General features: G+C 35.2%; 2 protein-coding genes across 3 annotated transcripts; both read left to right on the top strand.

The window, feature by feature from the left end:
• The first annotated feature begins 48 nt into the window (after nucleotides 1-48).
• On the top strand, nucleotides 49-3,259 carry LOC106449022 (UPF0496 protein At3g49070). The gene is made up of 4 exons (XM_013890824.3): nucleotides 49-841; nucleotides 979-1,062; nucleotides 1,479-2,001; nucleotides 2,075-3,259. The coding sequence occupies exons 3-4, from the start codon at nucleotides 1,935-1,937 to the stop codon at nucleotides 3,139-3,141; spliced, it is 1,134 nt and encodes a 377-aa protein (XP_013746278.2). The 5' UTR covers nucleotides 49-841; nucleotides 979-1,062; nucleotides 1,479-1,934; the 3' UTR covers nucleotides 3,142-3,259.
• A 5,322-nt stretch (nucleotides 3,260-8,581) lies between these two features.
• On the top strand, nucleotides 8,582-13,110 carry LOC106444909 (U-box domain-containing protein 32). Of its 2 annotated transcripts, none has more exons than XM_013886343.3 (10): nucleotides 8,582-9,000; nucleotides 9,488-9,609; nucleotides 9,843-9,964; nucleotides 10,050-10,154; nucleotides 10,289-10,434; nucleotides 10,520-10,668; nucleotides 10,972-11,118; nucleotides 11,398-11,925; nucleotides 11,993-12,712; nucleotides 12,797-13,110. In XM_013886343.3, exons 1-10 carry the CDS (start codon nucleotides 8,826-8,828, stop codon nucleotides 12,977-12,979), a joined length of 2,397 nt encoding a protein of 798 aa, XP_013741797.2. In that variant the 5' UTR covers nucleotides 8,582-8,825; the 3' UTR covers nucleotides 12,980-13,110. The 2 variants fall into 2 exon arrangements, with proteins under 2 accessions (XP_013741797.2, XP_013741798.2); XM_013886344.3 differs by having other exon boundaries at nucleotides 8,835-9,000; nucleotides 9,853-9,964.
• Nucleotides 13,111-13,174: the final 64 nt, after the last annotated feature.

Genomic DNA, 13,174 nt, shown 5'->3' with positions numbered 1-13,174 from the left:
CCAGATAACTAATGGGCCAGTCTCATCAAAGAAATAACAGTCACCGACTTACTCGGGATCTGAATCTAGGTCGATAGATGGAGGGTTAAGAGCTACGGAGGCGGTTGGGGATCGAGAAACTGGAGGATCGAATCGTCGGAGAAAGATAATTTCTATTAGATGGATGGTTTCAGGGATTAAGTGTCTGTATGTATGGGCTGAGTAGGCACAAGATGCTGGATTTGTGATTGTACCTTCTCCACCCATACCATACAGACCCTTAATCCTGAATCCAAAGCTGAGAGAGAGAGAGGGAGAGAGCCTCTTGCACTTTGTTTGGTTGTTACTTTCATCATACAAGTTGACGACCAACACACATGCACTCTGATTGTGTCTCTTTTGTTTCACATTTTCTGAATTCGATTTGATGTGAGCTGGTGAGTATTTGTATGTTTTGTCATCAGTAGGATCAAATTTAAATTTTCTTTGAAAATACTTACATGGAATGACATAAACATTATGACTAGCAAGGTTGATGAATCGAAAGCCCTCACATGTGAATATTTCAGTTGTTTCAAGCTCAAATTATCAGCTAGTACTGCGCTGATTAGATGTCTTTAACTGGTTTGATTATGTTTACTGGAGACTTTTTATTTTCTTTTCTGGATAAGCATCTGCAGATGACTCTGCCTGAAAAGGCCGGCTGAAGACAGGTACAACCATTAAGACAGTGGTGAGGATCTCATGCAATTAGTTGGTGAAAAATGTCTATCTCCTTATGTTTGATCACGCCCGCTTGCTGAAACCAAAACCTTAGATAGCTGGGATATTAAGTGCACTGTTAATGGCGGTGGATCTACAGGTAAAAACCCCCTTAGATCACCTTTTCGATTATAATCACTCGTTGCTCCATTTAGTACACATGATATTGCCGTCTCTTTATGCAAATAAACAAACTTCCAAGCATTTAATCTGTACTCAAAAACTTTTGGTATAAAGGTCAAATTGGAGCTATTTCAACTGGGTATATCAGTAGGGCATTGCAAAACTGGGATCCACATATGCGGACAGCACTTGGAGCCGGTAAGCAAGATACTAAACGCATTGTAAAATCTGGTTATAATGTTCTTCAGCTGTTGTCAGTATGTCTGGTTAGATTGATTATTTCCAGTGGCGGTCAAGCGTTAATTATCTCTCTTTATCCCTGTCTTCGTTTTCGCTGGTTCACCGGAAAATAACTTGTTCTTTTGGTCCCGTTCCTTAGTCTTTCTTGTAGCAGCAACACATTCCTCTATTACGACTCTTTGGGTCTTGGAAACTTTGAGTTACGTTGGTTAGCGAGTCAGGACATATCGTTTGCATGTTTTGTTCATGTTTATTCAAAAGGTGTATTGACGTTCACGCTTCACGAATTAACGATCAACTTATTATATGAATTACGTTATTCGCTAACTCTTTATTCTTCATGGTCGGGGTGTCTAATTCTCATAATCAAACAGGAATAGAAAACTTCAAAGATCTAGATGAAAACGAAATTGGATAAGCTCTCTACCGCACCTTCCAAATTTGGCAAGCATGGTCCTATGGGTTTGCGTAAAGACTTTCCATAAAAGTGCAATGAATGGATAGGAAACGCTGTTGATGACTTGTTGTATTCACTTGGATGCCCTCTTTTACATTACTTGCAATAGAAGCATCGACTTCTCTATATTTCTTCACTCCCACTACAAGTACTAATAAAACTAATAGTTTCCCATCAAAATCCTTGGATATCCCTATTTCTTGCAATCTAAACAAATATTTCTTTTATTTACCTTTCGTTTCTGATAAATATGTCACATGACGAACTACATAATAAAATCAAACCATCTTCTTCTTCTCGTTCTCAGTTTCTTCACCCAACATCATAAACCAAAAGCTCTCTACTCGAAGATAAAATAGATTTTGCTTCATCCATGATCTCAAGGAATATAATGGGCATAAAAGTTTCATCAAAGATCAAAAGGCTTCTTGCATCCTCAGGTTTTTAAATTCACGTTCCATTTTTTGTTACCACTGATGTTTTTACTACAACGTTCTCTATATATTGATACAGCTTCGGGAAATTCAAGTCCCAAAGATGGTGATGACGTGGACGTCAGAGAAGAATATGCAAACGCCTTCCGCACAGAATCATACAATCAGTTCTGGACACGTGTCATTAGTTTAAACCGCAAAAAGTCCACCTTGTCTCCTCCTTCTTCACCGATCGAATCATCCTCCACGTCAGCTCGTCTCATGTCATACCGCCTCTTCGCACATAACCTGCTAGAACCGGATCCGAACACCGTTACTAAGATCCTGGTTCTATCCCGGGTCGGACGACCCACCCGTACTCTTCTTTCCGATTACTTCTTGGAGACGGCAAACGCTTTCTTGCTTTGCACGCTATTACTTAAAAACATTCATCGTCTCCGTTCTAAGTACGAATCTCCGAAACCGAAATTTCAGTCGGAGACACATAATTCGTTGGCTTTCCTTGACCAATTCACGGAGCTATCAAGATGGTTCGACCCGTTTATCTCGTCAGGTTCTCGGATCCAGTTAACCAGAACCGGCTGCTTAAGCCTGCTAAAACGGATAGAGTCGAGCCGAGACAAGACACGAACCAAACTCAAGCTCATGAACGGACTAACTCATAGCTCAGGCCTTCTCGTTTTGGCTCTAACCACTACGTTGATTGTTACCATCGCCTCCCACGCCTTTGCTTTGTTCATAGCCGGTCCGACCCTTTTAACCGGTCGATTCAAACCGGTTGGTTTAAGGAATAAGCTAACGAAAACTGCGGCTCGTCTCGACGTGGCTGCGAAAGGTACTTACATCTTAAGCCGCGATTTGGACACGATAAGCCGGTTGGTGACGCGGATTAATGACGAAGTGGAGCACGTACGAGCCATGGCTGAGTTTTGGGCTGGGAGAGGATCGGGTCGGGTTCGAGGCGGGGAAGAAGTGGCCCGAGAGTTGAAGAGATGTGAAGAGAGCTTCAGTGAAGAGCTTGATGAGCTTGAAGAACATATCTACTTGTGTTTCATGACTATTAACCGAGCAAGGAATCTTGTTGTAAGAGAGATTATGCATCCGGATGATCCACCTGATTGTTCATTCGCTCCCAAATCCAAATAAAAATATACTAATTTCTAATTATATATACTTTCAAATTGATTACCATTTTAATTGCAAGTCCCCTTTATAGGCCAAAATGCATGTATAAATTTAGTCAAAGAAATTTTTTTTCCCAAAACTTGAATTTTCTATAGGTGTCTTCAATATAAGATGTCAATTTAATTATAAAATATCTAAAATAAAAATAGATGACCTAATATATAAATATTCATTAATAACTTGTTCCCGAAAGTTTTAAAATAAACGTGTAACTTTGTTTGAATATCAATAAAACTGTTAAAATTATAAATATAAAAAAAATAAAATTAATACAAATTTTTTACCTCATGACTTACAAGAAATGTGTTAAAATGATTAAAACGTTCATGGGCGGATCTACGTGTATCAAGGAGGGGGCAAGCTGCCCCCAGTCAAATTCATAAATTGTTCTTTCGTTAATTGAGTTTCTAATTAATGTCCCCATCCTAAATTTAAGTTTTGCCCCATTCAGCTTTTAGTTTTTCTCGTGTGTGTGTTTTTCCTTTTTAGGTCTTTTAAGTTATTTGTTTTTAGGGATAATTTGCAAAATACCCTATTTAGGATTTGAAATTTGATAATTGCATTTTCTATTTTACTTTTTGAAAAATACACTTCTTTAATTATAATTGACTTTTTTACCCAAGATATTTCAAATATTAAGATATTAATTCGAAATTAATATATAAATTCGAAATTAATAGTTAAAAATAATAACACTAAAATTATTTTGTTTAAGATAAATATATGTGTTGAGATAAATATATTATTTTATCATTTAAATTTTATAATAACAAAGATGAATATGTGAATTATGATTTGTTTTTACTTTATCATGAAGTTTATATAGATTTCCCTTTATTTTATTTTCTTCAACTTATATAAACAAGTCCAGTCATGTATATTGGAAGCTGAGCATAACTATTTTCTGGAGAACCTAATACCTCTGTCCGAGCATCTTCCCTAGCTTTCCATATCTTCCAATATTTTGAATCAAGACCATATCTCTTTTCATAGTACTGGAAATCAACTCTGGTTTCATATTTAGATCTGAATTTCTAAAGTTTTGCAAAAGAAGCTTACTTATAACTTTGGAAGAAGCTCTCGATCCACCAGTGCTTCTAGAAAAACATCTATGCTTGTTGATGTACTTTGTTACCCAGAAAACTCGCTTGTCGGATTAGTCTTGGCAGCTCTAACCATACAGTTGCAGCTTGTATCTACACATTTGACAACTAACAACTTCTTGTCTGACTTGCTGACAACATTTGCGTTCAATCGAAAGCATTTGTATACTCCAAGACAGATCTGATTTATTTTTGAACCATTGACCCTTTTCAATGACCTTTGCATCATGAAAATTAGAAACTTCCACTTCTGGTTCTTGATTACTCTCCTGTCTATCAACATTCTTATTCTTATTTCCATGCCCTTTTCCATCAACGGCAGTATCTTCACGACTGAAACCTTGATCATGGTTCCCTAGGTTTCCATTCTTCACCGAGATGCAAAGACGCAGAGGCGTAAATTTACACATTTCACACATAGAAACCAATTGCCTATCACTGTTCACAAAAACATGAGGTGTATCCTTAGGCATATCTCGAAGCATTGATTCTGGTAGTGCGTAGCTAAGTTCTAACTCATTACCCAACTTTTTTTTTTTGAACAACACTCATTACCCAACCTATTTATACCAAAATCTTCATGAACCATCTCAACCATCTCATCAAACTTCAATCCTTCTTTAATGGTAAATAATTTACCTCCTTCTCTTGTATTCACCTTGAATCTCCATGATTCTTTATTCATCTTCCAGTCTTCTAAAACTCCAGACAAATGCAACATGATTTTCCTAAAAGAAAAATAAAACAGATTTATTGTCACAATAAAATAGAATCAGAATTAGAAACTGGAATATGATTCATGAATCTACAAACCTCTAAGAGGAAGAATCTGTGAAACTAAGAGAAAAATGAGAAAAGTTTCAGAAATGGCGAGGAGGAGAAGACGAGAAGACGATATGCGTCTTGATTTCTTTGTTTTTCAAAATAATAAAAATAGATATTATGTAGATATATTAAAAAGATATTAGATAGATTCTGTATGATTTTTTTAAACAATATATTAGAAATTACGATTTAAAAAAAAAAATTTAAGCAATATATTAGAAATATTAAGAATGGGCAATTAGGTAAATTTATATATATATATAAGTGTATTTTTCCAAAAATTTAAATAAGAGTGTAGTTTTCAAATTATAATCTTATTTGAGTGCATTTCTCCAAATTTTCCCTTGTTTTTAACTAAAAGCTTGGATAAATATACAAATTCAATTGAATTATAGAAGCTATTACTCCCACCGTTTCGATTTACTTGTCGTTTTAGGGAAAAAATTCGTTTCAAAATAAGTATCGTTTTAGAGTTTCAATGCAAAATTTATTAAAAAGATTACCTATTTTATTTTTTTATTGGTTGAAATATGGTTAGGTGTATAGGTAATTATGTTTTTGTTTTGGAAATATATAAAATCATATGTTTTCTTAATCCGTGTGCATAAACTTAGAACGATAAGTAAAATGAAGCGGAGAGAGTAATAAAGTGTCTATCATGACAGATGATTTAATGCTGTAACGCTTGTTTCCATTACCTCTATTACGTATTTAACGTTTGGTTTGGAATTTAAATAGTACTCTCAGTTTATCATTGTTTTCACAAAATATACAATACTGTTGACTTGAATACAAAATATATATACTTACTACATACAGTACATAATAACTAAATCATAATTATTTTGCATAAATATTAAAGAGTACACTAAGTTAATACCATTAAAAGTTTACTTAACAACAATTTTGAGAATTTTTCAAAAATAGCGTAATACTAATCTTCTGCATCATTTATTGGTTTTTTCCTTAAATTTTTTTTTATAAAGGTAGAGTTTGTGATGTTAATTTTTTGGATTTTGGTAAGATTTAAATAAAATAAAATTTGAGAAGCATCATAAAAACTGAGTTTAAATTATGCTTATTTTTGTGAAGGTTTTTGATTTTTTTTAAAAAAGCTGAGTTATAATAACCACATCATAATTATTTTTGCCAAAACATTGTATATTTTATAGAGTGAATTGTACCAAAATCCTAAAAGAAATTAGTAATTAGGAGAATACCCAAGATACAAAACATGTGGGCTTTGTATTGTAAGCAGAATAGAAGAAATGACTTAATAGTCCTTCCGTAGCTTACTGTTAGATTGAGAGGCTTTTTGAGCAACTAAAAATAGTTGGGGGAACATAACAAATTAAAAAATTAAAAAAGTGAAGATTTTTTGTATTTTCTCTTCCGGCTGAGATTTGAAGTTCAGTGGAGATTACTAAAGCAATCAATTTTTCAAATTTATAATGTTTGGAATCGAATGTTACATGTTAGATATACATATTTAGTGCAAGAACGTTAAGAAAAAACATCGCAACTTTTAGTGGATGTAAAAAATCTTATGCATAAAATCTATGATGAAGCAATGGTGAAAGTTGCGCAAGATTTTCATGGCAACTAAAAGAAGAAGAGAAGTTATTTACTGTTTTGCCATGCATTAAAAATTATTAAAAAAAAATACAAAATGGTTTCTCTAGAAATTCAAACACTCTAAATAATGATTTAACAAGTTAGCTTTCCACTGGACTACTACGATACACAGCTGGTATTTACGTAATATTGATAAACATGTCCATGAAATTGAACTAAACATTAGAACTAATTCCAGATATATTTTACATAAGATATCATGGATAAATAAATTGGTATACAGTATTATATATATTTTAGACGTCTAACAATGAATTTACAAATCTAAACCGAAAAATAAATTGTTATAAATTAGTAGATATACTGGATAAGTAAATTGTTACATGTTATTAAATATGCTAGCCGTGTAATAATAAATTTCAACGGTTAATTTTTAAACATAAAAGTAAATGTTACAACCTTAAAATCTTTCAAAAAATTTCACATTAGATATGGCGGATAAATTAGTTATTATACATCATTATATATATATTAGCCGTCGAATACTGAATTTAAAAGACTAAACCAAAAAATAAATTGTTATATTAATAGATATGCTGGATAAATATTTTTTATATATTATTAAATATGTTAGCCATATAACAATGAAGCTAAAAATTAATTCAAAATTTAATGTAAAATATACTCCCTCCGTTTTTTTATATAAGTCGTTTTAGAGAAATTTTTATGTTCCAAATTATATGACGTTTTCAGTTTTTTATGTAAAATTTATTAACACTTAATGTTATATGACCAATGAGAATATACCTTCTATTTTATTATTGGTTGATTTGTGGTTAGGTAAATAATTAATGATGTTTTTGTTTAGAAAATATAAAAAATTAATGATTTCTTAATCTATGTGCACAATTCTAAAATGACTTATATTAAAAAACGGAGGGAGTATAAAATGTTAAATGATATTAAATATGTTAAAGGGTTAACAATGAATTCCAAAAATCAATTAAAAGTACGTATATTTTTATACGTATATCCAACTAGAATATGTGTATTAACCCACTTGATTTGTTATGAACCATTGAAGGAGAGGTACGAAGATTGATTACAGACCCAAAGCAACAAAAACAATTTATGATAGTGCATATAAGACCACGTGGTGAAAATAATTGTAATGGGGTTCATGCGGCTAAGAGAGGAAGCTAAAGCGTTCTTTGGTTTCTCTTCCTCCAACTGTGCAATTTGTATCCATTTGCTCCGGTAACAAATTGACATCGTCCGCTGCCGTGATCTTTGAAGAGATTCTCTGCAAAGATTTTTTTGTTGGAGTCGGAGAAACAAATTGGATCTTCTTACCCGTACGGTTTGTTGTACTGTGTGACTCTAACTCCGACTGTCTCGTCTCCAAAAGTTCACTTTTGAATTAAACATAGAGGTACGTGCACATTGTTTCCCTCCATTATATGTATTATTGTTTGAGATCTGAGAACTAAGTGAATGTATATTGAAAAAGAAAAAACTAAAACTTTCTAGGATTAATTGCTAGTGAATTTGGAAGAGTAATGGAAAAAGATTTCAAAATTCAAAAAAAATAAGGAAAAAATAATAAAGGAAGCAAGAGAAAAAGAAATAGTGTTTTTGAATTAATTTAAGCAGTAAAGACATCAAGGTCATCGCAGCTCAAAAAAAAACGGTGGAAAACAGCTAAAATGTGCATATAACTAAATGCACTAAAATGTTTGTATATAGACTGTAAATACTCTATTTTATAATTAAACAGTGGAGTATATTATTTAATATTGCCCCCAGTAAAATAAATATCTAGATCGGCGACTGTGTGTATGACTGTATGTTAGGCTTGTATAATAAATTTTTTTTAAAAAAGAATTACAGGTCGCTAAAATTGGACTAACTTGTGTTCCATCGTCAGTGGTGGTAGGAGAAGGGTGGCCACTTTCTTTTCTTTTCTTTTCTTTTTTCTTATCTTCCAAATTCCAATTAGGTAAAATCGGTGGACTCATAACCGAGTCAGCGACTCAACCCGTCCCCATAAAACGATTCCAATTCGAGGAATCTCCACTTTTCGTTATATAAAGCAACTTTCTATTATGGAATCCTTGTAAATCGAGAGAGAGAGGGGAAAAGATGGGGACTATCGGTGGAGACGAACTAGGTTTAGATGTGGATGAGACGATCTTCGTCGCGGTGGCGGAAGATGTGGAGAGGAGCAAAACGACGCTATTGTGGGCGGCGCGGAACTTCTCCGGAAAGAAGATTTGCTTGCTTTATGTTCATCGCCCTGCTCCGCCTGCCTCCTGGAGTGAGATCTTCTGCTCCTCTAAGTTTACTTGTTTTGTGGTGAATTATGGTTTATGGTGTCTAATGTCTTTGTGGCGGATGTATCGATCTATTGAATTTTGACGGAATCTGCAAAATTGAAATATATTTGCTCATGAAACATATGATTGAACTTACGGGAGTTTAACTTCAGATATCTGTTTTGGTAAGAAAATTAGAGAAATAGAAGAGGAAGAGGAGAACCATAGCAAGACATTTTCATGATTAGCCATTTAAGAGTTTGTAAGAGGAAGACCAAAGTAATCCAAGATTGAAATGGATAGTACAGGCTTGATGGTGACAGTAGTAGTTTGGTTATGGTGTAATAAGATTAGCTACATTGTGCATGACTCTGTTGCTTTGCTTGTCTTTTAATGTAAAATCTAATCTCTCTTTCTGGAAGCTGGAGATTGATGACGACTTTAGGTTTTTCCTTTTACCACTCTGATATTATTTTTGTTTACTTACAGCGCACAAGAAACTTGCTGGTGGTACCTTTAGGAAACATGCTGTCAAGGTGATTGAGCGTGTTGATAAACAAAAAGTGGACGAGCTTATGGATTCTTATCTACGCCTTTTATCTAAAACTGAGGTATTCATTCTCTCTCTTTTTCGTGTATTGTGTGTATTGGTGTTCAAGTTTCATTGAAATAAGGCAACTCCCGTTGTGAGATGTAATTGTTCATATAAACATATAATCTAAACGGAAAAAAAAAACGTGTGCCGTGTTGTTTAGGTCCTCGAATGTATAGAGCCTATTTTATCTTTTTTTTGGCATTCCTTGTCAGAAACCTTCAACTAGTGAATTGACATAGTTATTTTTAGGTTCAAACAGATAAACTTTGCATTGCGGGACAAAATATCGAGGAAGGTATCGTAGACCTGATTGCTCGACACAATATTAAGTGGTTCGTAATGGGAGCTGCATCAGATAAACACTACTCATGGTATGATACTATGATTCTATATTTCATCTGATTAAAATGTCTTTTCATCTGAACCCTGATTATCTATTTATATTTGAAATGCTAGGAGAATGACGGATTTGAAGTCCAAGAAAGCCATATTCGTTTGCAAAAATGCTCCTGATTCCTGTCATATTTGGTTTCTGTGCAAAGGTTACCTCATCTTTACAAGGTAAACCCTTTTTGCCTTTTGAAGGTTGCAAAAAGAGTGAATGACGTTATGACACCTTCAGTTAACTACTTCTACTATCCGTTTTTGTTTTATACCTCTATTCATATAACTAAAAGAAACATTCTTAAAAACAGGACAACAAATGACCATAGTAGTAACACACAAACAATGCCTCCCCTAGTACAGCTGGATTCGGATACTGAGACAAGGAGATCAGAAAAAATGGAATCCTCTTATATGAGGCGAAGGTTAAGATATTGGCGCAGCCTACTTGAACAAGGTAGCGGTTGGCTTGGATTTTGCAAGACTCCTCTGCATATCATATCCTTTGCTATCAGTTGTAACTTTGGTTCAGAATTGTGCAGATGGTGAGAAAGAAACAGGTCAACTGGAGAGAGAAAAGGTAGACCCAAGTCCAACTACTCATTCATCTTCAGGTTCGGGTTCTTCCTTTGGAGAGCCGGCTAGCCCGGATTTAGTTGGCTCAGATAAGTTAACTCCCTCAAATGTCCAGGTACTAGAGTTCGCTTCGTCTTTACGTTCATCTTTCATACTGATGATACTGGTCATGCAGTAACTATAATTCCCTTTAGTGCTTCCTTTGTGTAAGACATTAATTTCCCAAACAATTACAGGGGCCTGTCTGTCTCAAATTGTTGATATAGAGATGTTTCAAAATGTGACTTTGTATAAACGATATATGAGAGTAGTGTTTTCTTTGTAATATATTGAAAGCTCTACCCGAAATTAACATGATGCTGTAACTTTTTAGTAGCATTAAACTGTCTGGTAATGAGATGATCCTGTTGAATTGCAGGAGAGGAAACGTGAAGGGAATGTAGCGCGCGAAGTTCATAGGTATGATAAAGCCATGCATGATATCAGCCAATCAGAGAGAACTGTATATGGAGAAGCTTGGAACGGATGGAAAGAGGATGACAGTACCATGGAGGCTTTATGCAAGGTAATAAGTCCAATTCATTTCTTAGTTATCAAAGATTTAGAGATCCATAGATTGCTAAAACTAGGTACGGAACTTCTTCAGTTGATCATATATAGATTCTCTTAGAGAGTAAAATCTTAAGATGAGAAAGCTTTGCCTCAGGGGGTGTTAAACATTTTGCTGTCAAGACCTATACTTGAATTGTTGATGTCAGTAATGGAGATTCTTAAACCACTGGCACTTTGTCGAACTCGTTTCTCTCGGTTTAACTTCTTTTTTTGTTCTCATGCCATCTCATAGGCAAAAGCCTTAGACGGCTTATGCAGTAAGGAGTTGAGTCGAAGAAAGAAATTAGAGGAATTGCTAGAGAAAGAAAAGGATGAAGTAAAGACGGTAATAGAGCAGAACAATGGATTCATGAGAAAGCTTCAGATAGTTCAGGGTGATAATCTTAGGTTGGAGAGCCAGATAACGAAACTACAAGACCTGGAAAAAGAACACGGTGAGAAATTTGATACTGCTATGGAACTCTTGAAAAGCTTCAGGCAGAAAAGGGATGAGATCCGGATCGATCACGAGAACGCGATAAAGGAAGTAAACGCATTGAAGAGATTGATAAAAGGAAAGTCTGTGGAGTCTTCAGGTTCAGAAATGCTCGACTATTCTTTCATGGAAATCAATGAAGCTACTAACGAGTTTGATCCATCCTGGAAGCTTGGAGAAGGCAAATACGGAAGTGTGTACAAAGGGAATCTTCAAAATCTTCAAGTTGCTGTGAAGATGTTGCCATCATATGGCTCCCAGAATCACTTTGAGTTTGAGCGTAAGGTGAAGAAGGACCTTATCATCATTGTAAGTTTCTTTTTTTTTACAGATTCTGATTTTGGGATTTCAGGTGGAGATTTTAAGGAGAGTAAGGCATCCACATCTGGTGACAATAATGGGTACTTGTCCAGAGTCTCGGTCTGTTATTTATCAGTATGTTCCTAACGGAAGCCTCGAAGACTGCTTTTCATCTACAAACAACGTTCCTGCCCTTCCATGGGAGTCTCGGATCAGGATTGCCTCTGAGATATGCTCTGCACTCCAGTTTCTTCACTCAAACGTTCCTTGCATCATTCATGGAAACCTAAAACCGTCCAAGATTCTCCTAGACTCCAGTCTCGTCACCAAGATTAGCGACTACGGGATCTCTCAGCTGATCCCTGTCAATGGAATCGACAAATCTGATCCTCACGTGGATCCACATTACTTTGTTTCTGGCGAAATGACGCTGGAGTCAGACGTATACTCGTTTGGAATGATTCTCCTTCAGCTTCTCACCAGAAGACCTCTCTCCGGCGTTCTGAGAGACGTCAAATGTGCTGTGGAGAATGATAACATCAGCGCGGTGCTGGATAATTCAGGAGGAGATTGGCCAATAGCACGAGGGAAAAAGCTAGCTAATATAGCCATCCGTTGCTGTAAGAGAAACCCATTGAATCGACCAGACTTGGCCATTGTTCTAAGGAATATAGATCGAATGAAAGCTCCTTTATCAGAACAGTCTTCATACAATTCCAACCAAAAACCTCCACGCAAGCCTCCTTCTCATTATTTATGCCCTATTTTCCAGGTAACGTTTCTGAGAGTTTCCATTGTTTCTAAACCGAGTTTGATGATCAGAGAGGATTAAGACTTTGTTTGTGGTGAACAACAGGAAGTGATGAAAGATCCTTTGATAGCAGCAGATGGATTTACTTATGAAGCGGAAGCAATAAGGGAATGGTTAGCGAATGGGCACGATACGTCGCCGATGACAAACCTGAAGATGGAAGATTGCAATCTCATACCTAATCACGCTCTTCATCTTGCTATTCAAGATTGGCATAACCAGTGGTGATTACATTTACTTTTGCCTCAAACTCGCAATTCTTTTTAGATGTGTCACTTTGTAAAGTATGGAGAAATATATAAAACCCACATATATATTACATATTTGGCCAGTTTATAATTCGAAATGAAAGTTTACTTCTTAGTGTCTATTGGTTTAAACACGTTTCTTACCAGTCATTCTCTCTTGCCAAGAGTCTTCAAA

The sequence above is a fragment of the Brassica napus genome, chromosome C8 (assembly GCF_020379485.1).
Source record: "Brassica napus cultivar Da-Ae chromosome C8, Da-Ae, whole genome shotgun sequence".
Lineage (NCBI taxonomy): Eukaryota > Viridiplantae > Streptophyta > Magnoliopsida > Brassicales > Brassicaceae > Brassica > Brassica napus.
This window is presented reverse-complemented; position numbering and strand designations above follow the sequence as displayed.